The sequence below is a fragment of the Manis pentadactyla genome, chromosome 4 (genome assembly GCF_030020395.1).
Source record: "Manis pentadactyla isolate mManPen7 chromosome 4, mManPen7.hap1, whole genome shotgun sequence".
NCBI classification, from domain to species: domain Eukaryota; kingdom Metazoa; phylum Chordata; class Mammalia; order Pholidota; family Manidae; genus Manis; species Manis pentadactyla.
Genome location: NC_080022.1, coordinates 159922081 through 159949913, shown reverse-complemented (window position 1 = coordinate 159949913; position 27833 = coordinate 159922081). Strand labels below are relative to the sequence as shown.

General features: G+C 37.4%; 1 protein-coding gene across 6 annotated transcripts; it reads left to right on the top strand.

Annotated features, from left to right (window-relative positions):
- Positions 1-222: 222 nt before the first annotated feature.
- DGKE (diacylglycerol kinase epsilon) lies at positions 223-26566 on the top strand. 6 transcript variants are annotated; one of them, XM_036879578.2, is made up of 13 exons: positions 223-1411; positions 8371-8530; positions 9105-9203; positions 12358-12477; positions 14179-14322; positions 14595-14752; positions 15121-15172; positions 16341-16454; positions 17780-17851; positions 20342-20469; positions 20686-20797; positions 21168-21390; positions 26234-26566. In XM_036879578.2, the coding sequence occupies exons 1-12, from the start codon at positions 957-959 to the stop codon at positions 21351-21353; spliced, it is 1800 nt and encodes a 599-aa protein (XP_036735473.1). In that variant the 5' UTR covers positions 223-956; the 3' UTR covers positions 21354-21390; positions 26234-26566. The 6 variants fall into 6 exon arrangements, 5 of the variants coding, with proteins under 5 accessions (XP_036735473.1, XP_036735471.1, XP_036735472.1 ...); XM_036879576.2 differs by lacking the exon at positions 26234-26566 and having other exon boundaries at positions 223-442; positions 939-1411; positions 21168-25973; XM_036879577.2 differs by lacking the exon at positions 26234-26566 and adding an exon at positions 24733-25973.
- The last annotated feature ends 1267 nt before the right edge of the window (positions 26567-27833 follow it).

The window sequence follows — 27833 nt, the reverse complement described above, 5'->3', positions numbered from 1 at the left end:
AACTGTGCCAGTTCCCATCTCCATCAGACAGCGAGGCGGTGAGGGGAGTTGAAGGTCATAAGCAAGCTTAACTGATGCTGCAAATCATTCTACTAGACTCCTGAGGTTTCAGACTTACAAAGTTCAACCAACATCCTGTCTTAACTCCCCCACTTTAGTGCTACTCCGCTCGGTTCTAAGCCTCGCCCACGGCGCCCCCCGCTTCCGCCCAGCTCCGCCCCCTTCCCGAGGCCCCGCCCCCTCGGGCCTGCAGCCGGGCTTCGCGTCACGCACCTCCGCCCCTCCCGCAGCCTGGGCCCCGCGGGGCTCGGCTAGCGTGCGGGCTCGCTCGGCCTCTCCACCGGCGTCTGCGTACCCCACAGTCCGGGGTCGGCTCCTGCCCGCGGCGGCGGATGGCGGCCTGAGGCCTTGCCCCGGGAGCCGCGCCTGCGCCCCACGCGAGGTAAGGCCCGAGGGACGGGCCGGTCGGAGACGTAGGTCGCCCAGGCCTCTCGAGAGGGGCGGCGGGGGCGCCTGCGGAGACGCCGGGCCCGGGGCGGCTGGACGCGTCCGTGTGCGTCGGGCCCGGAGGGGCGTGCGGGCCCAGGGCTAGCGGTCACGACGCCGGCCGGCGCGCACGGCCCACGTGCGCCATCGCGCCCAAAGCCCGGGGTGCAGAGGCCCGCCCGCCTTTCTGCCGAGAGTAGCTTGTAAACGTTTACTGCGCTCGGCGCTGTGCGGGAGAGGTAAGGAGAGTGCGGAGACGGAGTCTGACAGCGCTGGGCGCCGCCCGGCCCCCGGGAGCAGGGGCGCGAGGCCGCGGGAAGGACGCCGCGCGTACTTCTCCTTCAGGAGCGCAGAGTCACCTGGCCGGACGGCTCCCACGATCCCCCTTGAGGGCAGGAGGGCGGGGCGGGACCACCAGCCGAGGGGACCCCGCCTGTTTCCCTCCCCGTTAGAAATCGTCCTTGGAGAAGATGGAAGGGGAGAGGCGGCCGGCACCCTACCAGGGCCTGTTTGCGAACGGGCACCTGGTCCTGTGGACGCTGTGCTCCGTGCTGCTGCCCGTGTTCATCACCTTCTGGTGCAGCCTCCAGCGTTCGCGCCGACAGCTGCTCCGCAGGGACATCTTCCGCAAGAGCAAGCACGGGTGGCGCGACACGGACCTGTTCAGCCAGCCCACCTACTGCTGCGTGTGCGCGCAGCACATTCTGCAGGGCGCTTTCTGCGACTGCTGCGGACTGCGCGTGGACGAGGGCTGCCTCAAGAAGGCCGACAAGCGCTTCCAGTGCAAGGATGTCATGCTCAAGAACGACGGCAGGGCCCCAGACGCCATGCCCCATCACTGGATCCGGGGCAATGTCCCCCTGTGCAGCTACTGTATAGTTTGCAAGCAGCAGTGCGGCAGTCAACCCAAGCTCTGCGATTACAGGTATGGCCTTTGTGGGTACTGCTTGTCCCAGAATGCGTGGTCGAAGTCAGGATTTCATGGTGTTGGGACCGCTTTGATCGCTGCAATTGGCCTAAACTGCCCACTTCAAGAAACAAGCTAATAAACACCCCTGGTATTGTACAAGAAGGGCAGCTTTGCAATAGTCATTTGCCGAGATGAGGCATCGAGCCTCCGCTGCTCAACCAGCCTGCCCTTTCGGGTAATAAAACTTAGCTTTTAACTTTCATCCAGAGGTTTCTTAAGTGCTGCACACTTCATGGCCACTGTATATTTTACCTTTTGTTACTATTGATTATCTCCATTTTATGTAAGGAAAAATCTAGTATGGACAACCTAACTTTTCCCTAGAGTCGCAAAAATGATTTCATCCTCAGTGTATTATGAATGTACTACGAAAACAAGTGTCATTCCAAGACACACTTCCAAAGACAGTATCTTGTTTGCATGTAGATATTGGCGCTGGAGTGAAATAGAAAAAAGGATACTCCTTTTCCCAGATGGTCTTTCAGGACGTGTAGCCTCTTAGATAAGTGACTGAGTAAGCCAGGAATATTTTAATGGCTTTTAAATACACACTGGACAGTACATTTGTCCTTTAGTATGGTCTGAAAATAGGTGAAAATGTCAGTTGCTCATTGTAGGGATTGGAATAAAAGGTAATGCTACTTTGCAAATCATCTATTCTGACTCATGGTACGGTTGAGAGAATTTTACTCAGTTGTAAAATAGAACTGGTGTCCAGGATTTCTAACCCCCAGGGCAGGGTTAGGAATACTAACCCCTAGCCTCGTCTCAGCCTTAAGTCTAGACATCTTCACTGTGATGAGTTTTATTTCTGACAAGTAGAAAGGCTCCTAACTATGTTTAAGAACTGAAATAGAAAGCTGACACTAGATAGCAAGTTACCTTTTAATTTTCTTATTTATTTTTTATTTGAAATTTCTTCTAAAAAATTAGTGTGAGCAGTTATATCAGCACCTATTTTTAAGTCTTATTTTAAATAATTTTATACATCACTTGTAGACTTAAAATTTTGTGACCATTTATTTTTATCTGGTGTCTTTCAAATTTACATGTCCTTTTGGCATCTGTGAGAGCTAGGTTACTAGTGTCTTTAAATAAATGTAATAATTCTGTCTATAGGTAAGCTTTAGCTTTCAGTAGTTGGGATTAGATGAAAACATGAGTTGAGTATTATTTTATTTCTTTTTTTGTGTCTATGCAGAATTAGATAAAAATGGCTTCCATAAATATTGTATAATTGTGTTTCAAATACTCCTTAACAAATAATCATAGTGCTCTGATCCTCCATCCCTCCAAATGCTCTTTCTAGAAAAATGTATCTGATGCCTTGCTCACTGAAAACCCTTCAGTTGCTCCCATTGCTTACAATGCTGGTCTTCCGGTATAAACTCCGTAGAGCTTAATGCCGAACACGAGGCCTCCTGTGCACCCTGGACCCTGCCTGCCCTTCTGGTCTTACCTACCACCACCTGCATTAAACTTTATGCACCAGCAATACCTTGCAGGTTGTGGTTTCCTTAGAACACCACCCTTTTTCTTGCTGCCCTTCTAACAGAAGCTTTCCTCTCTGTCTTGAGTCTCTTCCCCCTGTTCAGATTCTAGGCATCCTTAAAGACTCATCTCATGCCCTTTCCTCCAGGAACTCTTGCCTGATCTTCTACTCACCACCATCCCCAAACTTTTCTTTCTTGATGACAATATCCTGTGTATCAATGGCTGTCAAGGTAAGGTCCTCAGATAAACAGCATCAGAATCACTTGGGAACTTGTTAGAAATGCAAATTCTAGGGTTGCCAGATAATAGCAAACAAAATAAAAATAAAATATTTGCTATATTTGGTACATACTTATACCAAAAATTATTTCTATCTGAAATTCAAATTTAACTGAATAGTATCTTCTATTTTTCCTGACAACCCCTAGCCCTTCCCCAGACCAGCTGAATCACAAATGGACTGGGGACCAGCTATCTTTGTTTTAGCAGGCTTTGCAGGTGATTCTAAAATTGGAGAACCAGCTATACTTACTATCTTTTAAAACATGAACCTCTGTCCTTAATTTTGTGTCCTCCCCTTTGAGCACAGTGAATGTTTGTGAAATAGATGTACTTTTCATCATTAGCTCATTCTTACCAGTGACTAAGCAGTCTGTTCTCGGCATGCTAGAACCCTCGCCTATGGTAGACACTGTCTCTGTGTAATAACGAGCATTTATCTCTTCTCCCAGGAGAAGAGAACACAGTGTCCTGAAATTGTCCATATTCTGCAGTGTTCTGATTTATTTTAGCCAATGATTTGATGCAAGATTACTGTCTGCTATGGTCCTCTGTAGGAATGAGATATTTTGGAAAGAAACAAAATAAATATCTATTTAGAACCTTTGTACACAGACAAGACTGTCCCTCTGGATTTTATCCAGCCTCGGGGGCTTTTTCCACAACTGCATCACATTCTAAAGAAGCCTGAGATTTGAAGTGAACTATGAATACTGTTCAAGTTACTATTTCAAAGTTATAATTACAAGTGATAACTGATTTCAAAGCCTCTAGCCACTAAATTGCAGAATAAGTGACAAGAGCCTGCTAAGTTATACTCATTCCATAGTTATTTTCACTTCCTGAGCATGTATTTATGTACCAGGCTCTTTGCTAGATTCTGCTTTCCCTGTAGATTTTTTCTTTCGTGTATGTATTTCTGCATCTACCTTTCAGCCACGTAGTATCTTGTCACTCGTCCCTATACTATTTTTTTCCTTCTCACCACTCTTCTGACTAAAACAGGCAATTAGGTTATATTGAAGTATTCATTACATTTATTAAACAAAACTTTGTTCCATATAGTGTTTTGTCTCTCACTAAGAAAACTTAAAGTACCTTTTTATATAAGACCTTTTCTTAATTGCACCCTACCCCACCCCCACATACACACACTGAATAATAAAACAAAGCATCTGACTCAGTTACACTGGCCACTGTAGTCTCAGCCTTGATCTTAAATTTTATATTTTAATGTTCTGTTGGTATGTGTTTATTCATTTCAGTAATTATCCAGAACAAAGAAATATACCAGATCATCTTCTAGAATAGCACACTTTTTCTGTAAAGAGCTAAAACTAAGTACTTTAGGTTATGCAGACCATATGGTCTGTCATGATTATTTAACTACCATCCATCATAGTTACATAAAACCAGCCATAAATGTACATAAACGAATGAGTATAGCTGTATTCCAATAACACTTTAGTCACAAAATCAGGCGGCAGATGTATTTGTAGTTTGTCAACCCTGGTTCTGCTGTGAGTTTCATAAATGACCATCTCTACTTCATGTACAGTTCTGCCTCCTTCAGCCTGCTAAAGAAGAGAGCTGTTGTGCACAGGTGACTTTAAAAAAATAATAAGCAGTGTTGCCAGCAGTTTTTTTTCCCTTTTGTGAAACTTCTTTTTAAAAAAATAAAGCAGTCATACTCCTGCAGAAGTCTGGCACTTACAGGTAATGTCTTGATAAGGATTTTAGTTATATGTTCACTTGTCAACTCAACAAACGTAACAGACTTGTACATTTCATTATGTAAATTTTATATTTTAAAAAACCTATATTCATATAATTATATTCATATAATTCATAGATTAATGATACCAAAATTAAAAAAAGACTATAGACAAATAATGAACCCTAGGTAATGATGTGTTTGCTTGCTGAGGTATTTAGGAAGTACTCCAATGTCTGCAATTTACTTAAAATGCACCAAAAATAGGATGGATTAATGGATGGACAGAAATGTAACAAAAGAAATTACAGTAAGACATTAATGCTGGAATGTAGGTGGTGGGTGTACCTGTGTTCATTGTAAAAAATATTACTAAGCACAAAACATTTTAAAAGGTAAGGAGACTGTCCTTGTTTTTTTGAAATACATGCTAAAGTCTTCAAAGGTGAAATTTCATGATGTCTGCAATATACTTTCAAATGATACAGCAGTATGTGACTATATGTAAAGAGAAAAGTGTGGGAGAAATATTAAGAATTAGAGTGAAGGGCTGGCTTAAGGGTATCCATTTTGCTATTCTTCTGACTTCTGTTTAAGTTTAAAATTTTTCAAAATAAAAAATTGGGAAAATTAAGATCACAGCAATTACTCAATGATATGATTGCTAAAACTAAAATATCAAGACATTTTTAGTGAGGTCTTATTTTCCCCACAGGTTTGAAATCTAAATTGAGTTGAATACTAATTACAAAATATGTAGAGATCAGGTCCCGATTTTGAATATAGTATTTGTAAGGAAAGGTATAACGTTGAATAACTAGTGAGTGTTGGCTTTACCTTTACAGAGCCAAGCCTGATTGTAGCCATCATCTTGGTTAAAATAATTATTTCTGAAATTTTGAAGAATTGAGTAGATGATAAAAGATGTCACAGTCAGTGGAAATTGGAAAGGTTTTATAAATCATACTAGGACAACTGTTCTCTAGGGTTAAATTAGATCTTCATACCACACTGTTCACCAAAGTAAACTCCAGATGGATTAAAGCAGTTCTTAGTTCATAGACAGATAAGGCTCCAGGAAAGCCTGACACCTCTATGAGTTTCCCAATGGAATCAGTAGCCCCAGAAGGTCAAGAGGCATTGAATTAAAGACATAAATATGAAAACTGAATTATGGGGGGAAAAATAACTATAGGTGAGTATTTAGTTTGGAAATGGTAAAGGATGTCAAAGCATACAAGCTTTTAAATCACAAAAGGAAATACACATCTATCAAAAAAATTAACTTAACTACATTAAAATGTGTATGTAAAAGAGAACTGAAACAAGTTTGCCATGAGGATGACAAGAGGTTGATATTCTACAGAAATAAAAAGCACATGCAGTTATTAAAACTTGGTAAAAGATTAATATAAGACATGAATCAATTCACCAAAAAAAGCAAGAAAATATTCAACTTCATCGAGTGATCAGAGACTCCAAATTAAAATAACAAAATGCTTTTTCTGCCTACCAAATTGTCAAGAAAAAATGTTAAGTACTAATGAGCAGTATTATGAAGTGTTAAGTATGATGGACACCTTCATGCATAGATTAACAAGCATATTGACACACATGTCGAGAACCTTAGGAAAATGTGTACCCTTTGGTTCAGTACTTGAATTCTGAGATTCCAGGGAAATAATCTCATTTGTGTTTAACCTTTAGAAAAATAAACTATCTAAATGTTTTTTAAAGAAACTGAAAAGGGATTAAATAAATAATGGTACATCAGTGTGATGTGATATTATATTCTTTAAAAACCATATTTTTAAAAAATATTAAATGGCATAGGACAATATTCATGATATAATGTGGGACAAAAAGTCCTTTCCAGATATATATGCCTTATATCCCTACTGGGGAAAAAAAACATGCACTAAAGTACATCAAAAAGTTAAGAATAACTGTCTCTGGATGATTTTTATTTTATGTCTTTCTGTGTTTTCTAAATTCTCAAGCGTAAGCTGATATTATTTAAGACACAATTTTAAAAATTTATAAAATAGTTCATGAATACATTCTGGTTATTAGAATCTCAAGCAATACAAAAAAATATAGTGTGAAAAAATGAATGTTCCTCTCATCACTCACTCCCACTTTTCTTCCTAGAGGAAAACACTGAAATAACTGAGCGGGTATCCTTTCAGATTTTCAGTAATAACACACAATTTTAAAGTTAAAGGGCAGTAATGGAGGTAATATATACTTCAGCTGCATAAGCAGTCTATTGTAGTTCTCAAGTTTAGTTTGAAAGGAAGTATTAACAAAGGTTATCATGTAAATTGTTTTTGCCTGTAACAGATCACGTAGATTATTGTTCTTTCAGCAGTAAATAGGACTCAAGTAAATAGCAGTAATTACTTGACAAATCTGAACATCAAATGAGAAAAAAAACCTGAAAATAGAAGTCCAAAAGAGTTGACCTTTGAGTGAAAGTGTTTTTATACTCTTGTTTTTAATTCATTTAATTATAACCATTATTTTCCATTGTACAGTCTGTATTTTGTCTGTACAGCCAGATCTGTCTTACCTGTGAGTGGATTAAATACTTAGCAGATTAATAATAGAAACCCAGGACCTTTACTAGCACCATTGTCTGCTTTGTTCACACATGGGTCCAAACACAGAGGCAAATCTGAGTATAAATGTCTTCTGTCTGTATTTACTGAAGTGTTCACAGATGGTTGGAAGTTGAGAGGTTTTCAAACCAGACCATAAGGAAATGCTTCAAGGACCCAGGTCAGTGGGGGCATTTAAGCAGCAAGGACTTTAGGACTCATGAACCTATTTCAACCAAAGCACAGATAAATAATACACAAAACCATTGTTCTGGACCAGCTTTTGATTATGTGGATTATATCTGCTGGTATTTACCATGCTACAAATTAAAACTGAAAAACTGTTTAAATATTTGTTTTAAAAAACAATAATGATAACAGTATTTGTATGAAAATTTAGTGGGATGAGTGACATTATTTTACATTTGTACAGTTCTTTGGCTTAGAAGTCAGCTAGATTCTCCAATCTGTTCTGCATTCAGTCTGTTGATATCGTATAATGTCATATAGCTTCAGGAAATCTCCACCATACACTTTTGAGAGAATGAAAGTGAAATGGCATTTTAGTATTATGATTTTAAGTTCAGAGATGCCCTGAAAGGATCTTGGGGGCCCCAGACCACACTGTAAGTTGGATTAACTGCCAAGAATGTTCAAACTATTGATCCTTGTTTACTATGCAGATAGTTAACAAATCTTTTATTTGCCAGATTTTATACTCAGTAGTGATGAAATTACTGTTCTGCTTTTTTTGATAAAAATTATTGGTTTCTAGATCAGTAAGATTATGATTTAAAATTAATTCTTGTCTTTGTTTCTTCCCTCAGATGCATTTGGTGTCAGAAAATAGTACATGATGAGTGCATGAAAAACAGCATAAAAAATGAGAAGTGTGATTTTGGAGAGTTCAAAAATCTCATCATTCCACCAAGTTACTTAACCTCCATTAATCAGATGCGTAAAGACAAAAAAACAGATTATGCAATGGTAATCAGAGCTTATTTTTCCTTACATAGTTGACTTCCAGGAAGTTAAATCAGTGTGTGAGACAATTATGATATGAGAAAAATCATTATGATACATCATAAAACCCTTCTCAGTTTTCAGAGATGTGCCACAAATTGCAGCTCTTGAGTTCTTTCATGTCTAAAGGGAAATATCAAATGTTACATTAGTGGTTTCTAAATCAGTCTACATCTGAATGATTTAGGGGCTTTTTAAAAATACTGATTCCTGAGTTCACCTCCATCTTCATGTTTCATTTAGTAGGTCTAGGGTAGGTCCCTGTTTTCTGTATTTTTTCAAGGTCCTCAGATGATCCTAATGAATAGCAGGTCTGCAATTCATGATTATTGTTAGTGAAAAAAAAACCCATAGATTTTCCTCACACATTTTTCTAAAATAATTTTTCCATTTGGGACTTTATATAGGGTGTCTAGAGGTAAGTTTACATCGCTCATTATATGCCCACACAAATAATATTAAATTTTAAAGCTGTCTGCAACACTTTGCAGTATGTATGTGTAGCAAAATTGATATAAATATGGATATGTCTTCCCAGGTAAAGGAAACAAAAGCAAAAATGAACAAATGGGACAACATCAAACTAAAAATCTGCACAGCAAAGGACACCATCAACAAAATGAAAAGGCAACTTACTGTATGAGAGACTTTATATAGCTCCATCTTTGTGTAGCTCTTACAGAATAATTAGACAAATTTGCATTTATTTCATACTTAAATATGCTATAGTAGTTGAACTGTTTTTTGTTTTTGTTTTTTTAATTGAGGTACATAACAATAAAATGCACAAATTATAGTGTACAGCTCAAAGAATTTTGACATGTGTATATACTCCTGTAACCATCACCCAGATCAAGATATCAAATATTCTTTTTCCTCATCACCTATCTCATCCAACCTCCTCCCCTGTGGCATCTACCAGTTTATTCACTGTGTCTTTGCATCTATTTCTGTTTTGTTTATTTGTTCATTTGTTTTTTAGATTACACATATAAGTAAAATTATATGGTATTTTTCTTTGACTTATTTCACTTAGCATAATACCCACTAGGTCCATCCATGTTGTCACAAATGGCAAGATTTTATTCTTTTTTATGGCGAAGTAATATTCTTTTATATTTATATACACAAACATACCACATCTTTTTTATGTGTTCATCTATTGATGGACATTGAGGTTGCTTCCATGTTTTGGCTATTGTAATTAAGGCTGTGATTAACATAGGAATTCATGTATCTTTTTGAATTAGTGGTTTTGTTTTCTTCAGATAAATCCCCAGAAGTAGACTGGCTGGGTCATATGGTATTTCTGTTTTTAGTTTTTTAAGAAACCACCATACTGTTTTCCACAGTGGTGCACCAGTCTGCAATCTCACCAGCAGTGTTATGAAGGTTCCCTTTTTTCCACGTCCTTGTCAACACTTGTTATTTCTTGTTTTGTTGATATTAGCCACTCTGGCTGGTGTGAATTGATAGCTCATTATGATTTTGATTTGCATTTCCCTGATGATTAGTGATGTTGCACATCTTGTCATGAGTTTCTTGGCCATCTGTATGTCTTCTTTGGAAAAATATCTGTTCACATCCTCTGCCCATTTTTAAATTGGATTATTTGTTGGGGGGGTTTTGGTGTTGAGTTGTATGAGTTATTTATATATTTTAGATATTAGTCCCTTACAGGATTTAACATTTGTAAATATAGTCTCCCATACAATAAGTTGCCTTTTCATTTTGTTGATGGTGTCCTTTTCTGTGCAGGTTTTTAGTTTGATGTTGTCCCATTTGTTCATTTTTGCTTTTGTTTTCTTTACCTGGGAAGACATATCCAGAAAAATATTATTAATGCCAATGTTTAAAGTGTACTGCCTCTCTTTTCTTCTAGGAGTTTTATGGTTTCATGCCTTACATTTAGGTCCTTAATTCATTTTGAGTTTACTTTTCTGTATGTTATAGAAATTGATCCAGTTTCATTCTTTTGCACATAGCTCTCCAGTTTTCCCAATATCATATGTTGAGATTCTTTTCCCCATTGTACATTCTTGCCTCCTTTGTCATATATTAATTACCACATAGTCATGAGTTTATTTCTGGGCTCCCTATTCTGTTGCATTGACTTATGTATGTGTTCTTGTGTCAGTACCATATTGTTTTGATTACTGTAGCTTTGTAGTACAATTTGACATCACAGAACATGATCCAGCCTTGCTCTACTTTCTCAGTATTTCTTTAGCTATTTAGGGTCTTTTATAGCTCCATACAAGGTTTAGGACTATTTGCTCTAGTTAGGTAAAAAATACCATTGCTATTTTGGTAGGGATTGTATTGAATCTATAGATTGTTATGGGCAGTATGGCCACTTTAATAATATTAAGTCTTTCTATCCATGAGCAGAGAATAGCTTTCCATTTATTTGTGTCTTCAGTTTCTTTCATCAATATCTTACAGTTTCCAGAGTATAAGTCTTTCACCTCCTTGAAATAAAATAAATTTATTCCTAGGTATTTTATTCTATTTGATGCGATTGTAAATGGGATTGATTTCTTAAATTCTCTGTTAGTTTGTTATTTGTTTATAGAAACACAGTAGATTTCTGTGTATTGATTTTGTTCCTGCACCTTTACTGAATTCATTTATTAATTCTGGAATCTTTAGGGTTTTCTATACATAGTATCATACCACCTGAAAATAGTGATGATTTACTTATTCCTTACCAGTTTGGATGCTTTTTATTTCTTTTTTTTTTTCTGATTGCTAAGACTAAGACTTCAAGTACTATGTTGAATAAAAGCAGTGAGAGTGAGCATCCTTGGCTTATTCCTAATCTTAGAGGAAAAGCTTTCAGCTTTTTACCATTATTTTAAAATTAAATTGTGTCTTTTCTAAGTTAGGATTTTATATCATAAGTGTCATCTTTGTCAATATTCCTACAAAAGAAAGAGGCATTTAAAAATGTTTAAACATTTTGTTTAGTGTTATTATGATACATATTTTTAAACATGCAATTTCTATCTGAATTCAACCTGAGATCACAAGGGGTGGTAATCACGAAGTAAAACCATGGAACATCTTCATTAATGTTACACCCACAAGGAGAAGGGGAGAAGAAAAATGATTAGGTTAGAAAAACTAATTTCATTTGACTTTGGGATTTGTATATATCTAGATTCTTGAATCTATTTCTGAGTACCACATTAAAAAAACTTGCAAATTAAAATGCATTATGATACATGCAGAAAAGGATAGTCAGGGTAAGAGCAGAGAAAGTCAATGTCCATTCTATGAACAGTTGAAAGAACTTGAAATGTATTTCCTAGGAGACAAGACTAATAAAAGATGCAGTGCTTCGGGTGTTTAAGTACAACAGTTATATGGAAGGACAAATGAAATTATTTCTAGTTGCTTTAGGAAGCAAAATTAGAACAATGAATGACAGTTCTTGAAAGACAGATTTTTACCTCAATTTAAGTCAAAACTTTCTAATAACTTGATAAAGCAGTGAAATGGACTGTCTTGTTAGTAAGTTCCTTCTTACATGAACATCCAAGCATATGGTGGATGACTCAGCTAAAATAACATAGAAGAGAATTATACATTAAGTGGAGGCTAAATTAATTCATATCTCACGTCCCTTTCCATTCTTAGAATTCTTTGATTTTTATATTGTATTGATTATACTGGGACACTTGTTTTTCTCTCAGCAAATTTACAGCACTGTTGTTACCAACAATTGAAAACGTACTGCTCACCATCTTTGAGATATTAAATCCTGTTCGCTCACATTTATCTTTTAGCTCACCTCTAAACTTGGAAAACAGTGGACTCCATTAATAATCCTGGCCAACTCTCGTAGTGGAACCAATATGGGAGAAGGACTACTGGGAGAATTTAGGATCCTCCTCAATCCAGTCCAGGTAACTGAAGAGAAAAACCTTTCTTTCTTTCTGAATTAATCTTTGCTTGTTTAGCTTTTCATTTTCCCTAAATTATAATGGTTGTTAATGCTTTAAACCAGTGATCAGTTGGTTATAGGAAAATATAAATACTATAAAAGTATCAAGCCATTCAAATAAGTGGCAAAAGAGGAGATCTCATGGTAGAGATAAAAAATAGCGCAGCCATTTTAGAAAAGAATTTGGCTTTTTAAAATTTTTCTTAAAAAGTTAAATGTGAATTTACCATACTACCTAGCCATCCCATTTCTAGGAACCTTCCCAAGGGAAATGAAAACAAATGTCCCACAAAGACTTATATGCAAAAGTTCACAGCAGCATTATTTATTGTAGCCAAAAAGAAGAAACAACCCAACTACCTATCAGTCCATGAGTGGGTAAAACAAAATGTGGTGTACCCGACAATCAAATATTATTCAGTGATGAAAAAGGAACTGCCAATTCATACATACTACAGTGAATGAGCCTCACATACATGCTAAGTAAGAGAAGCCAGATTCAAGAGACCCATATTCTATGATTCCATTTATATAACCTGTCCAGAAAAGGCAAATCTAAATGAAGAGTAGACTGGTAGTTGCATGAAGTAGGGCAGGGAGTTGAGAGTGACTACACAGGTATCTCATTGGAGCAACAAAAACTTTCTAAACTGGATAATGGTAGTGGCTCCATGACTCAGTATACTTATTAAAAATCACTGTTCACATTAAATGGGTGAATTTTGGTATATTCAGATTACACATCAAAACTTTTAAAAAAGAATAAAAGATCACACCATTAAGATTGAGTTTACATGCTAGCAGCTTCTGCTTTGAAAAGCTAAACACCTCATTCTGCAACAATCAGAAACACAGTAACCTCTTTCAATTTGTATTTTCCCTATCAACATTATACATTAAGGAAATTATGAAAATAATAAAGGAAAATGAAAATCACCTGCCATTTCCCCACATGAATTCATCAGTTGTTTTCATTTGTCCATGTTCTTTCCTTGAATTGTCTGTGCATTTTCATATTAATATTACTGTGACAATAATCCAGGTACAAATTTGCATTCTGTTTTCCTTAAAGGTAAAATATTTTACTGTTTTGCATCATAGTCCTAGTAATTACACATGTCATAACTAAGATAATTATTCTGCTGTTGGAGGTTGAGTTTATCTCACGTTGTACAATATAAACAATGCCACACTGAATACCTTTATACACAGGGCATTTTTGTCCTTTGAAATATTTTCCCAAATCATTTACATAATTATAAATATTAAGGATTCTTGCATCTTTATGTCACTAGTTAAAGGTGAGCTTAGCACATCCTGCTTTCATGTGAACAGGAAGGAGGCAGTGTTGAATAGTAGATAGACTATATAAGACTGAATTTGTATGTCAGCACCTAAGTATTGGAGGTAATGTAGGCAAGTTCTTTAGTTGTTCTCTGCACCAATTTCCTGGTCAGTAGAAAGAGGTTTACTCATGCTTTGTAGGGTCAGTGTGAGATGAGCCATATGAATATAAAGACTGGCATGGGGCTTGGCATATCGTTAAAGGTAAGTGCATCACCGTCAGTATTGTTATTTAACCATATCTATACTCATCTAGAGGGAAATCACCCTCACAAATAGTTAGATACTAAGATAACTTTTCCTTTTCCTTCTTTTCTAGGTTTTTGATGTAACTAAAACTCCCCCTATCAAAGCTCTGCAACTTTGTACTCTCCTTCCCTATTACTCAGCCCGAGTACTTGTTTGTGGAGGGGATGGCACTGTGGGCTGGGTCCTGGATGCAGTTGATGAAATGAAGATTAAGGTATCAGTCCTTAAGAGCTACTTGCCTTTCACAGAAACACTTCTAAGATAATTATTACAATATTTTTAGTTACACTTTTTATTATGCAGATGAATACTAGAAAACCTTGCCGATTTGTAATATTATGATTAAGCTGTTAGCATAACCTTTAGCAAAACAGCATACAGTTATTATAACTGTATCTTTATTGCTTTGTTCTTTTAACTTTTACCAAATATTACTACCCTACAAGTAGTCTGGAGAGAAAAATCTGAACACCTTCCACATTCTAGGGACAAGAAAAATACATTCCACAAGTTGCAGTCTTGCCTCTGGGAACAGGCAACGATCTCTCCAATACTTTGGGTTGGGGCACAGGTTATGCGGGAGAAATACCAGTCGCACAAGTCTTAAGAAATGTGATGGAAGCAGATGGAATTAAACTAGATAGGTAAGTTATACTTGCCCCCAAAAGTGGATTTCTTGAGCTTTGATAATATTGTGTGGCTTATAAATGCAGGCTTATGTAGTTATAAAGCTAAATGTAATTTAAATGTAAAAGACTGTGTTAGTTGCATTTATACATAGATGCTGGTGTTTTCTTTTGCCATATAAGAACTGAAGTCGTAAGTTAGACTGAGTACTTAGAATTTGCATACCCACTTAAACTCACTTAAGTGTGCTTATTTTTTCAAGTGCTGTTTTAATAAAAGAACCACATCTTCTAGGCATCCAAAGTTGATCAGTAATAATTATAGTTAACTGAAGCTCATTTGGTAATAATTACTGTTTGTTTGGTTTTTTTAACTTTTTTTTCAGATGGAAAGTTCAAGTAACAAATAAAGGATACTACAACTTAAGAAAACCCAAGGTGTGTTAAGGCTTGAGTTGCAAGTAGTTTCAGCAAACATGATGGGGGGCCGCGTTGTACAAGATAAGGCACTGTGTTGGGATGCAGAGACATGGTGCTTCTCTCATGAGTGGTTATGGAGCAGAAGAGAAACTCCTGTGCTCAGCTCCCAGGTTGGACTGTAAAAAGTGCTGTGGGGCAGAACAGGCTGCAGTGTGCTTAGTGCTTCCCTGGCAGACCAGGCTGGGAAAATTTCAGGGGAAGTGAAATGTGAGTTGCTCCTTGAAAGGTAAATACAGTTTAGATCAACAGAGAAAAGGACAAAAGACTTTCCAGGTGGAAGAAACAGAGACTAGAGAGTGCAAATCAAGGTTAGCCAAGAGCAAATAATACAGAGATAGCAGATCTGTATTCTAAAAAAGATGCTCTGGAGATTGTGTGAAAATAGCTTAGATACCTGCACTAGGGCAAAACTAGGTGTATCTTAGGATAAGGACAAACTCAAGAGATGTGTAGGGGGTAGAACTGATCAAGAGCTGGCAGCTGATTGGTATTAGGGAAAAGAAAATACATAATACTCCCAGATTTCTAGTTTTTATGACTGGATGTTTAGAAGTAAAATTAACCAGGATAAGAAAAATAGCTTCAGGTTTGAGTAGGAGGAAAATGAGTTAGATTTGGGGCATAGCAACTTTGAGACTGTGGCTATTGCACAAGAAGTTGGAAATTCAGGCTTATTGCTCAGGAACAAGACAAAGCTAGAGATGTAAATTGAGGAATCCAGGCTGAGCTGAGAAATAAGATAATTTAAGGGGGTGCCAATAGCCTGGATTGAGACTGACAGAAGTTGAGAGCCTGAGAGTTGCAGTGAAAGTCAATAGCAGAAGTAATGGGAACATGGGAGTGGGAGGCCTGGGTGCACAGTAGAGCCATTCTAGATGATAAGATCTGAGGTGCAGCATGTTAAACAGAAATGGAAAGTGAAATTCATATCTAGTTACCAGCCTTTGAACTGTAGCTTTATTTTGAGAATCTTCCCTGGGTAGCCCAGAATAGCTCCATGTGAAAAGTAAATGCAGAATATATTAGATTTTCCATAAAGAACATTGAGAGTAAGATTTGATCCAAGTATATGACACAAGCTTGCACTGAAGCATAATCTATTGCTTATTCTTACCCTTTTTCACAGGAATTCACAATGAACAACTACTTTTCTATTGGACCTGATGCACTCATGGCTCTCAATTTCCATGCTCATCGTGAGAAGGCACCATCTCTGTTTTCCAGCAGAATTCTTAATAAGGTGTGTTGGATAAAATATCATTTCCTGCTTGTCATAGAAGGTACAGTAACAATCAAGAGTTCAATTATACCTAACACTCTTTCAAGTAGATTCAGATAGAACTAAGGGAAATATTTACCTGTTCTGTTTGGCGTTAAAACTGTTAAATTAGATCCTTAAATGTATTTGATTAAAGTATTTTATAACTGTAAAAGATTTTTTAAACTTAAAATGTTTTACAGTGTATTTTGTTTATGTGGAATAAACAAGTGGAGTATATGATAGTTTATCTAATAACTTAAATGGCAGTTGAAGTTGGAAAGAAATTTGAGGCATGTTAAATTTTTAGTGAAGTAATTAATGGAAAAATAGATGCTACTGGCTGGAAAAAACACCACAAGGAAGATGAGGTAAGCAAAAGGGGCAGTTTGTTTATGAGAGCTTTTAACTACAGTCATTGTTCTGGTTTCTAGTAGAGTTGATTCCTTTAATGATGTTCGGTGATTAAGCAACAGGATGTGAAAAAAAAGCAAAACATTTTTCTTCCTGGTTCTGTTTTACAAAACAGTTGGCCCTTGAACAACAAGAATTTGAAATGTACAGGTCCACTTTTATAATGCAGATTTTTTTCAATTAATATATTGGAAATTTTTTTGGAGATTTACAACATTTTTAAAATTGTTTTCTCTAGCTTACTTTATTGTATGAATATAGCACATCATACATATAACATACAAAATATGTATTAACCGACTCTTTATGTTATTGGTAAGACTTCCAGTCAACAATAGGCCATTAATAGTTAAGTTTTTGGGGAGTCAGAAGCTACATGCACATTTTCAACTGCACAAGGGGTCGGCACCTCTAAATCCTCATGTTGTTAAAGGGGCAACTGTATTTCAAATTTATAAATAGTTCCTTTTTATTAGTATAGTTAACAAGGCAATAAGTATTGCTGTTTGTGCAATTAGTAACTAACATCTCGGGGCTTCCATCAACCTTTCTAGATTCCAAAGTGATTATAAAATGTTTGCTGGATCTGTATTTCTTTCATTAAGTAATCTGAAGTACTAGGAAAAGGTAGAATTTTCTAATTTTAATATAGTATTTTTTTATAAAATGTAGCTTTTTGGGTAAAATGGGGGAAACCACTCCTACCCTGCGTTCCCCCTGAAAAACAGGCTAATTAAACTCCAGTGTCATGACATGCTTTCCCCCCTCCAGGACTTAGTCCGCTCTGAGGAAACATGTCCCAGCAGCTGCGTCACGGAGCCTCGGTAGTGTCTTCTTGCTTACAAAGCCTGCTAGATTGCTTTAATATCACATTCTCTGTCCCTTTCTCACAGGCTGTTTACTTATTCTATGGAACCAAAGATTGTTTAGTCCAAGAATGTAAAGATTTGAATAAAAAAGTTGAGGTAAGCTTTTAAATTTTTAGGTAATCTCAGGATTATCAACGACTTTTTTTTTAACAAAAATGCTGCATTTCTTATTAACATGTTTTGCTAACATATGTGGAGTATTTATGCCAGGCCCTTTACTAAGTGCTTTATACACATTATCCCACTGAATTCTTACCCTAATCCCATACGGCAGTTACTATTACCTTCCTATTATGCAGAAGAGAAAACTGTTTGAAATTAAGTAATTCGTCCAAGTGACAAGTATACATGTAATCAGGATGTGAACCCCAGGTTTATCTAACTTTAGAGTCTGTTTAACTCTTATGCCAAAGAGCTTCTGTTCATACATCATAAAAACGAATGTGACATGATCTAATGCAGCACCTGACTCATCACTGACTCTCAGAGGAAGTTTAAACCCAAGGTTTAATTCATATTATGGTTGTGATAGTTCTCTTATATATTACTGCAAGATAAAAATATATGAGCAATAAAAAGAGGATATTAGTGATTCCTTATTACTACTTAATATTGCAAAATCTTGTATATATTCCTTGCTTGCTTCCAGAAAGAATCTTATTGGTTAATAGCAATGACAAAGGTATTCATACTGAGAAACCTAGAACTAGTAAACTAAGTAAACAGCTTAGGAAGAGTGAAAAAAATGAGCAGGCACTGAGAAGCCTGATTGCACATAAGCCACGGGAAGCTGCTGCAGTGTGCCGTACGCTTGCCTCCAGCCCTCTTAGCAGCCCGGGAAGCATGACAAGATTTTCCATAAAACAAGTTCCCTGGGCTTACAGGGTAACACTTTTTTTTTTTTGGTCTGATAATTTTTAAAAAAATTATTTGTGAAGTCACTTACAAAATGCCAGGCACTGTCCAGTGTCCTAGGTGCTGGGGATACAGTGGTAAATCCTCACTCCCACAAAGTGTATGGTCTAGAGAGAAAAGCATTTAAACCACACTGCAGTACATGAGAGGTGATGTGGTAAGCAAAGTATGCGCCTTATAGGAACAAGTAGGAGCAATATATATAGCCCAGGGGCTGGAAAAGCTGCTTAGGAAAGAAGTAAACCTGGAATCTGAAAATAGTAGGAGTTAGCCAAGTGAAGAAAGAGGTGAGAACTGTTCTAAGCTAAGAACAGCATCTGCAGTTGCCCAGAGGCAAGAGCGATGGCACATTTGAAACAGTTCAAGCTGGAACATAGCTTGTAGGAAGGAATTGGCAAGAGCTGAGGCTGCTGAGTTGGGACAGAGGCCAAGTCCCAGAGGGGCTATATTGGCCTGGTAAAGAACTTAGATTTCATCCTGAGCACTGAGTCAAGCCCTTGAACGTTATAATTAGGGGATGACATGTTTGCATTTAGAACTGTCAGTCCAGCTGCTGTCAGATGTGTAAGCCAGAGAGAGACCATCGGGAACATTTTAGGGAAGAGAATAATGGTGTGATGGACTAGGTACTGTCAGGAGTGGTGGAGAGAGAGATGCTTAGAAGTGGTGTCACTTGTGTTTAGGGATTAATTGGATGTGGAGGGTAAAGGTGCAGAAGTCAAAGATGACTCCCAGGTTCCTGGCTTAGGCCAGTGGGGAGGTGTAGCTCTGGGATTCAGGGGTTTCCCCTCCTGGAGCAAATTTCCTTATGAATCCGGTGAAACTGAAGTAAGGCAAGGAAAAGGGCGGATTGGGAGAAACTGTTTTTACTGCTCACAACATGCTAGCAAGGCATGGCCCCGTCCATTCCCTCCGGCCACAACACCCATGCACGCCAAGTCCTTTCTCCTCAGTCCCTGCTAGCAAAACCCACGCCATGCACCATTTCTCTGCAGCTATGGAGGATATGCCACTCTTTCCCAGAAGGACATTGTACGGGGCTTGCAGAGAAGATGCATAACTCACTTTTGCACACAGGTGTTCTAGGTGCCAGTTTGTGGACTGTTTTAGGAGCAGCAGGATATACAGATCTGGTCCATTTCATTCTCCTGGACCAGCAGGATAGAGCTGTGAGCACAGAGATGGAAGTTGACAATGTAAAAGTGGTTAAGGTTTTCCCCCAGAGTCTGTAGCAGAAGAGAAAGGAGCCTGGTACACAGCAATGAGGAAAGCCATCGACAGGAGGCAGAAAGTGAAGTTCTTAACAGTGACTGAGGAGGGACATCCAGGGAAGAGAGTCTGCTTCCCAGAAAGTGAAGGAAAAGAATATTTCAGGAAAAGAGGAAGGGGGTCAGCAATGTCAGGTGCTAGTGAAACTGCAAGTCAGGTAAGGCTTGAAAAAAATAGTGGGATTTAACAGAAAGAACATCATTGATGACCTTGGTAAAACACATTGTCATAATTCCTTTATTAGATTAAACATTGAACAGCTGGGAAAGGCCAAATTACTGGAGGGGTAGGAAGTAGTCTTCTCTTGCATGCACATCCTTATATGAAAATGATGTGAATTCTAAGTGCTCTGTCTGGGAATAGTGTGCCCTGTAGTAACTAACTACCTGTATTTCTTTAAAGCTAGAACTGGATGGTGAGCGAGTAGAGCTGCCTAATTTGGAAGGTATTATAGTTCTGAACATTGGCTACTGGGGCGGTGGCTGCAGACTGTGGGAAGGGATGGGAGATGAGACTTACCCTCTAGCCAGGTATGTACATTTTCAATCTGTTTATGTCACTGTTTTGTTTAAAGAAGCCTGCTGTTCTTATAAATCTTTTATGTTTTTCCCTCGAATTTTCTTTTTTGTAAACCATATTAATACTTAATAAGTTGATGTTCCAACTATATTAAGAAGTAACTGTTTGGTCTAAGGTAGCTGATTTTATTTTACTGCATAATCCATATGTTCTTTTTACAACTTTAGGCATGATGATGGCTTACTAGAAGTCGTTGGAGTATATGGGTCTTTCCACTGTGCTCAGATTCAGGTGAAACTGGCAAATCCTTTTCGAATAGGTCAAGCACATACGGTGCGGGTAAGTGAAACAGTGCTATAGCAGGCTCATTTGTCCCAGTCCCTTTGTAAGCCACTGATATGTAGAAGAAAGTATGCATGCCACAGCTTTCCTTAAGCAGTGGTTTACAGCCCCTGCTGTGGAGTGGGATGGGGAAGAAAGGAAATGTGGCCCTCAGTCCAGTTGAAGAAATAAAGCATTCAATGGAAAAGAATCCCTTAAACAATCAATGAATAAAGATACATTCAAATTAATTTCTAAGAATGAAAGGTAAGAAATGTCCTTAAAAGAAAGATTAAGGGACTTTGGATGATATAGATCATTATTAAGGAAGACCTGTCTGAGCTTTTTGGGAACTGATGTTTTTCTATTTATTTGTTCCCTAATCCAGCTGATTTTGAAGTGCTCGATGATGCCAATGCAGGTAGATGGGGAGCCGTGGGCCCAAGGGCCCTGCACTGTCACCGTGACTCACAAGACACATGCACTGATGTTGTATTTCTCTGGAGAACAAACAGATGATGATATCTCTAGTACTTCAGATCAAGAGGACATAAAGGAAACAATAAATGGATGAGGGAGTGAAAAACGTAGTATAGAATCCTCACAAACAAGTAGATACATCATTCCTCCAAAGGCAGACATTCTCTATCAACTATTTAGTCTTAATTTCACTAGAAGTATAATGGGTATACATATATGTAAATAACATTCCAAAAACAGCGAAACTTCCAGTTGTTTACAAATGCCTGTTCTTCTTTCAGCAAAACACTTTGATCGTATAGTACTAACTTAAAAAAAATCACAAAACATACATGAAGATGAAATGTTTTCCATGGCTTTATGTTTGAGAGTGGGACTGACTCACTGTGAAGTATGCACTCTCATTCCTTATTCTTGAACCACGTACATTTGATGGATACATTATACATCCAACAAAATTGGGAGGAAAATCATTTCTATCTTAATTTTTAATATGTTGATGCCGCAACATTTTAAAAGTTAACTTGAAAGGAGATGGTGAATGTCAAACCCACATGGTTAATGCCGGGCATCCTTCAGCAGCATGCCTCTTAAGATTTTCTACAGCCTAGCACCAGGCGGATCCATACATACCTATTTCTGGGAAACTGAAAGGAGAAATGTAAAAGAAAGACAATACTTAAAACTGTCAGTATAATTTTTATTTTAGGAGCATTCTCAGACCCCTGAATGATGTTTACTAATCCTATTAATGACCATGTTGAGCTGAAATTCAATATAGCCAAAAGAGAACCACATAGGTTAATGGATCAAAATTAGCATTCAGAGCACTTTGGATTCAAAGTTATGGGTTCTGAGCTAGACAGTTCACCCAGCTTCTCTTTCAGTTAAAAACAATTGAAAAAAATGTACTAAAGAAAATTTAAATATTCAGATTAATTGCTCAAAAAAAGTGCAATGATGAGTTTTAAAATTTCAGTGGTCTTAACAGTATTTTGAAGTATGGTAGTCAAAAATATCCAAAGTACTTAACCGAATTTCCCTTCGGGAAGTGGACAGAACCCTCTGCTAAAGTGTTATTATCATATTTACTTAAAAATGAGATCTATTTTTTTTTACTTATTTATTTTCTTCATTGTGGCATACCTGTGTTTAGTGTTTACAATTATGGCTTTATTAAGTTAAATTGATCACAAATTGTGCTAGTCACAATCAGAAATGTAGTCTATTGACTGAGTAATTAAAACCTGTAATTTAATTCTGATAAATATATTATCCAGATAGTCTTCATAAAGATTGCTCAATATTTTTAAAGTAGGGGAGGTGGGGAATGAAAGCACTGGCAACCTACTGAAAGTTTTGTTTCCCTGTTTTATTTGACCCTCAATTGCCAACAACTTACTGAAGGGCTAGTCTCCTGGTGACCCGTTAGAGGGCGCTCTTCTGTTAATCAGGCTTTCTCCTTGGGTCTTGCACTTAGGCGGACGCCTGAGGCCTCCAGCCCGGTGTTTTTCTAACAAATGGCATGTTTGTGGACTTGGTGGTCTTTCATGACATTAATCTCTGAAAGGCGAGAACATAGCTCCCAAAACACCATTAGCTCCTTAAGGATCTTCGTGACTCTGTCATTCATGAATTGCCATAAACTTAAATTTCACACACCTTCAGGACCAGTCCATATTTTGAAGGAACAGCTTAGTAGCATATACAGTTAGTCAGTACTTCTTAGGAAATATTTTTAATTTTACTTAACCTCTTCCAGATCTCAGCTGGAGATGCTAAATTCTAGTATTGAAAGATCTTGTGAGCAGATCTGTTTTCACCTTATTCACACACCTTTCAGGGTAGGTCACCTGCAGTGGTGGGAGACTTCTGTCAAGTTTCTTTTATGGGCTGATCATGTTTTGAGTATAATGAGTTTTATTCTTTAATTCATGGTCAAAACTGTTTCAGATACCACATTTTATAAATACACCGTTAAATGCACTCTGCTTTAGGCTATATTTTTCTGTAATTCATAGTGCTAATTTTAGAATCAAAGTAAATAGTTAATTTGGAATATCAGAATTAATCAAAATAACTATATAGTTTTTGTTAACACTATAGTCTTAACCACAACATTACATTGGATTTAGAATAGGTTTATGTACAATATCCTCATTTATTTAAACAAGTTGGTTTTTTAATTTCCATAATCCAGTAAGGTCTTTTTCTCTATTGATCCTTCATGAAGTTTTTCTGTTGCCTCATTCTCTCATTCAGACTTAGTTTTATTTAGGTAAGTTATTTCAGAATACTATATCATAAAACATCTTATTTTAGTAAAATTCACTTCTTAGGCACATTTACCCAGCATTTCCAATAAGTGTATAGGCATGTGCCTTGCTTTAAAGTATAATTTACAAGACACATGTTTGCAAGTAATATATTGTAGGAGTTGTTTACGTTACAAGGGATTCTACACTTTGAAAGAATAATTTGCCACAGGATTTTCCTGTTCCATATTAAACTGTCTTGATTTGAAAATAATAATAACTTCTACATTCTCAGGAAGGAATATATGAAGTAAAGCATCTCTCCTGTCTGTTTTCAGATTTCTCTCATCTTCTACTGTCCTAATACATTCCTAACTCCTCATAAATTTAGTAGCTTAAATACTGGCTTCCTGGCAGCTCTTACGGATCCATAAGTAAATGGTGATCATTTTCAGTGCTTTGTTATAGTTAAAAGAATTCAAACTGACTTGTGTTTTAAAATATAGGTTGTCTAATGGTGAGATTACATGATCTTAAATGCATTTTAGGTTTTCTGCTACAATTATCTGTGAACCACTAATGTAACTAATGTTTATAAAATTTTATAGTCAAAATTATTTATTTTTATTTTTTTAGGGTGTGTCAGATGTGTAGTATTTGTTTTTTGAAATGTTTGCCTACTTAGAGTTGTAAAATATACTGTGATGCATAAGTTGTAAAGTCCTGTTTGCATTGTAAAAATGACTACTACCAGCACGTCAGAAGAAAAATAGTTTGCATTTGTAATATAAAGTAAAATTGTATTTGCTGTATACTATGGAATTTTAAATTTGCACTAACTAGAAAACTTTGAAGGCTACATTAATTTAGATTCATGTGGATTCGAATACATAATCTGTACTTACCTGGCCAAAAAGGTCAATAGAATGGGTAATAATTTTGTGTGGTTTTCCCTCAAAATGGTAACAGTAAAGCAAGAACCAGCATTTCATATTCAGAGTTTTTTTTCAATTCTACCTAATTTGGATATGGAATGTGGTATGTAGGTAGATTTATTTTTTTTAATCTAGAAATTTAAAAAAATAATAATAATGGTGTTACTCTACCCCAATCTGAATGAAGGTGTGTTTTCAGCAACACGATAGGAGAGATACTTTTAAAAAGTATGCTCCTGCCTGTCTCAAATTTTCCCTTTAAGGCCTGTGTCCTGTTTCTTAGAGCGTGACCTGCATGCTGTCTGCAGCACCACAGTCACCCAGGGAGCTGGTTGCCATTATGGATGCCTAAGCCCAGCCCGTGGCTTTGTGAATCAGTGTCTCTGGAAGTGGGACATGGACATCTCTGGTTTTATTAACAAGCACGTCAGGTGCTTCTGATGCACACTGAAATTTTAAAGCTACTGTTCTGCACCTCATGTGTTCACCAGGGATTTTGCCAGATAGATACCATGCAGAAAAATTGAATTAACTGGATGTTCTTAAAATTGTCCTTCACTAACTGCTTTCTTCCTCCAAAATCATTCTGGTAAAGGACCTCTATGAAGACTTGCTCATATCCTATCCAAACTGATGTGTCTGTCTAAACTCTTCCATAAAAATTGGTAGCCTCAGATTCTTACATGGAACTGTAGGTTTTGGACAGTAACCCATGGAGTCTTGAGAACAAGCAGTGCTTCAGGGCCAGGGGCGGGGACCCTGTCAGGGGCCTGCTTTCTCTTCAGTCAGTGCCCCGCCCCCACCCTGGAGTGCTGCTTCAGATAAGATTGCAGTAGATAAACCACTTCCTCTTTAAAAAAAAAAAGATTCCACTATTTTTATTAAGGATTTAGAGGCCACTACTCTAACAAATGTCACCTGGTTAATTTTCTGCTGATTTTTACATATTCAGAAAACTGATGTTTTTTGGTGAAATAATTTGGAGGTCTCAGTTGTCGCTGCTTGGAATATGGGCACTTGGCTATTTCACAACTTTTAAAGGTATTTTATTGCATAATAAAGCACTGATGTACCTCTGTTTCTCATGTTTCTAATTTTAGCATAGAAATAGTGTCTGTATCTGATTAACTCTAGTTGCATAAGTAAATACACACAAACACACACACATATTTTGCCCCCATGACCCCAACTGTGTAGTCTGCATGAAGCTTGCAGGTCTCATGTACATTCCAGGGTTCTGGAGAAAGAATCAGAGAATGCCACCCTTTAACACAGAACTTGACAAGACTTAAATGAAAGTATTCAATTTAGTCATCTGCAGAAGTGTCTGAAAAAAATAAGTCATATGGAAGCTCTTGCTGATATTAGACCTAGGACACTCCATCTCTACAAGGATGCCCTGGGCTACCTCACCTTTAAGGAAAGTGTCAAAGCAAAATGCACTTAACAGAAGATAAACTATAGGATATTTCTATCATATGGTAATTTTTGGTGATTGACATGAAAGGTTAAAAAGGGAGAGTTTAGAAAACTAGGTTGCTTTTCTTGTACCTCTAATACTATCCAGGCAAGAGGACATTCTAATCGGATGAGGAGTTTGGACTATCTATGAGCAAGTTCCCAGAGTACAGAAGGGCACTATGTGTAGTTAGATGACAACGGCTCATGACATCTGTTCTCATCACTCCAGTTCTGGACTGTGCCACCAGTCTTTCTAGTTTGATCTGCTTAAATGAGTCATGCAGATATATTGGCACTCTGATTTGTAATGCTGTTTTGTACAGGTTTAGAGCAGCCTGAATCCTTGGCCCTGATCACTCTTGCAAGTGAACTGACTGAATGGGGCTCTGAGCCCACATTGTAGGCACTTGTGATGGCACCACTGAAGTAGCCAACTGGCCTCTTGCACTTTCTCCTCCACCCCTGACCACATGAGGGTATGTGACAGCAACAAGAAAGAAGGGTACTCATGACTCAGTTACCCTGTGTTAATTACTTTTGTTGTTTTGGATATGTATTGTGGTCAGTGCCTACAGAGAAATGTGAATTAAAGCATTTGATATGTTGAAAATGTTTGCTTGTTTTTTAATAAAACTTAAAGTGCAGCACTTAAGAAATATGATCCTATGTTCTTTTTTGACACAATGAGATAAAATAGACATCTTTGAAAAGCAACCTTAATAAAGAACAAACCTGGAGGTATCACACTCCCTTGGTTTCGAGTATACCATAAAGCTACAGTAATCAAACCAGTATGGTACTGGGGAAAAAATAGACACATAGATCAACCAAACAGAATAGAGAGCCCAGAGATAAACCCATGCTTATGTGGTCCATATATGACGAAGGAGGCAAGAATAAACAACAGGGAAAAGAGAATCTCTTCAATAAACAGTGCTGGGAAAACTGGACAGCTACATGCAAAAGAATGAACCTGGATCACTATCTTACACTATACACAAAAGTAAACTCAAAGTGAATTAAAGACCAAAATGTACAACCTGAAGCCATAAAATTCCTAGAAGAGAAAAACAGGCAGTAAACTCTTGAACACTGGCATTTGTTATGCCTCCCCAAGCAAGGGAAACAAAAGCAAAAGTGAACAAGTGGGACTATATCAAAAAAAGCTGCATAGCAAGGGTAACCAACAAAACAAAAAGGCAGCCTACTGAATGGAAGACAGTATCTCCAAATGATATATTTAATAAGGCGCCAACATCCAAAATACTTAAAGAACTTGTACAGCACAACACCAAAAAAGCAAAAGACATTTTTTCCAAAGACATACAGACAGCCAAAAGACATGAAAAGATGCTCAATATCACTAATCAGGGAAATGCAAGTCAAAACCACAATGAGATGCCACTTCATACCAGCCAGAGTAGCTAATATCAACAAGACAAGAAACAAGTATTGGTGAGGATGTGGAGAAAAGGGAACCTTTCTGCACTGTTGGTAGGAATGTAAATTGGTGCAGCCACTGTGGAAAGCAGTTGGGAGGTTCCTCAATCTAAAATTAGAAATACCATATAACCCAGCAATTCCACTTCCTGGAATTTACCTGAAGAAAACAAAACAACTAATTTTAAAAAATACATATGCACTCCTATGTTTATCACAGCATTATTTACAATAACCAAGATATGGAAGCAACCCAAGTACCCATCAAGAAATGAACTGACAAAGAACATGTAGCATATATGTAATTGAATATTACTCAGCCATAAAAAAGAATGAAATCTTGCCATTTGTGATAACATGGGTGGACCTGGAGTATGCTCTTGTATGGACTTAGTATGCTAAGTGAAATAAGTTGGACAAAGACAAATACCATATGGTTTCACTTATATGTGGAATCTGAAAAAAAAAAAACAAACAGAAATA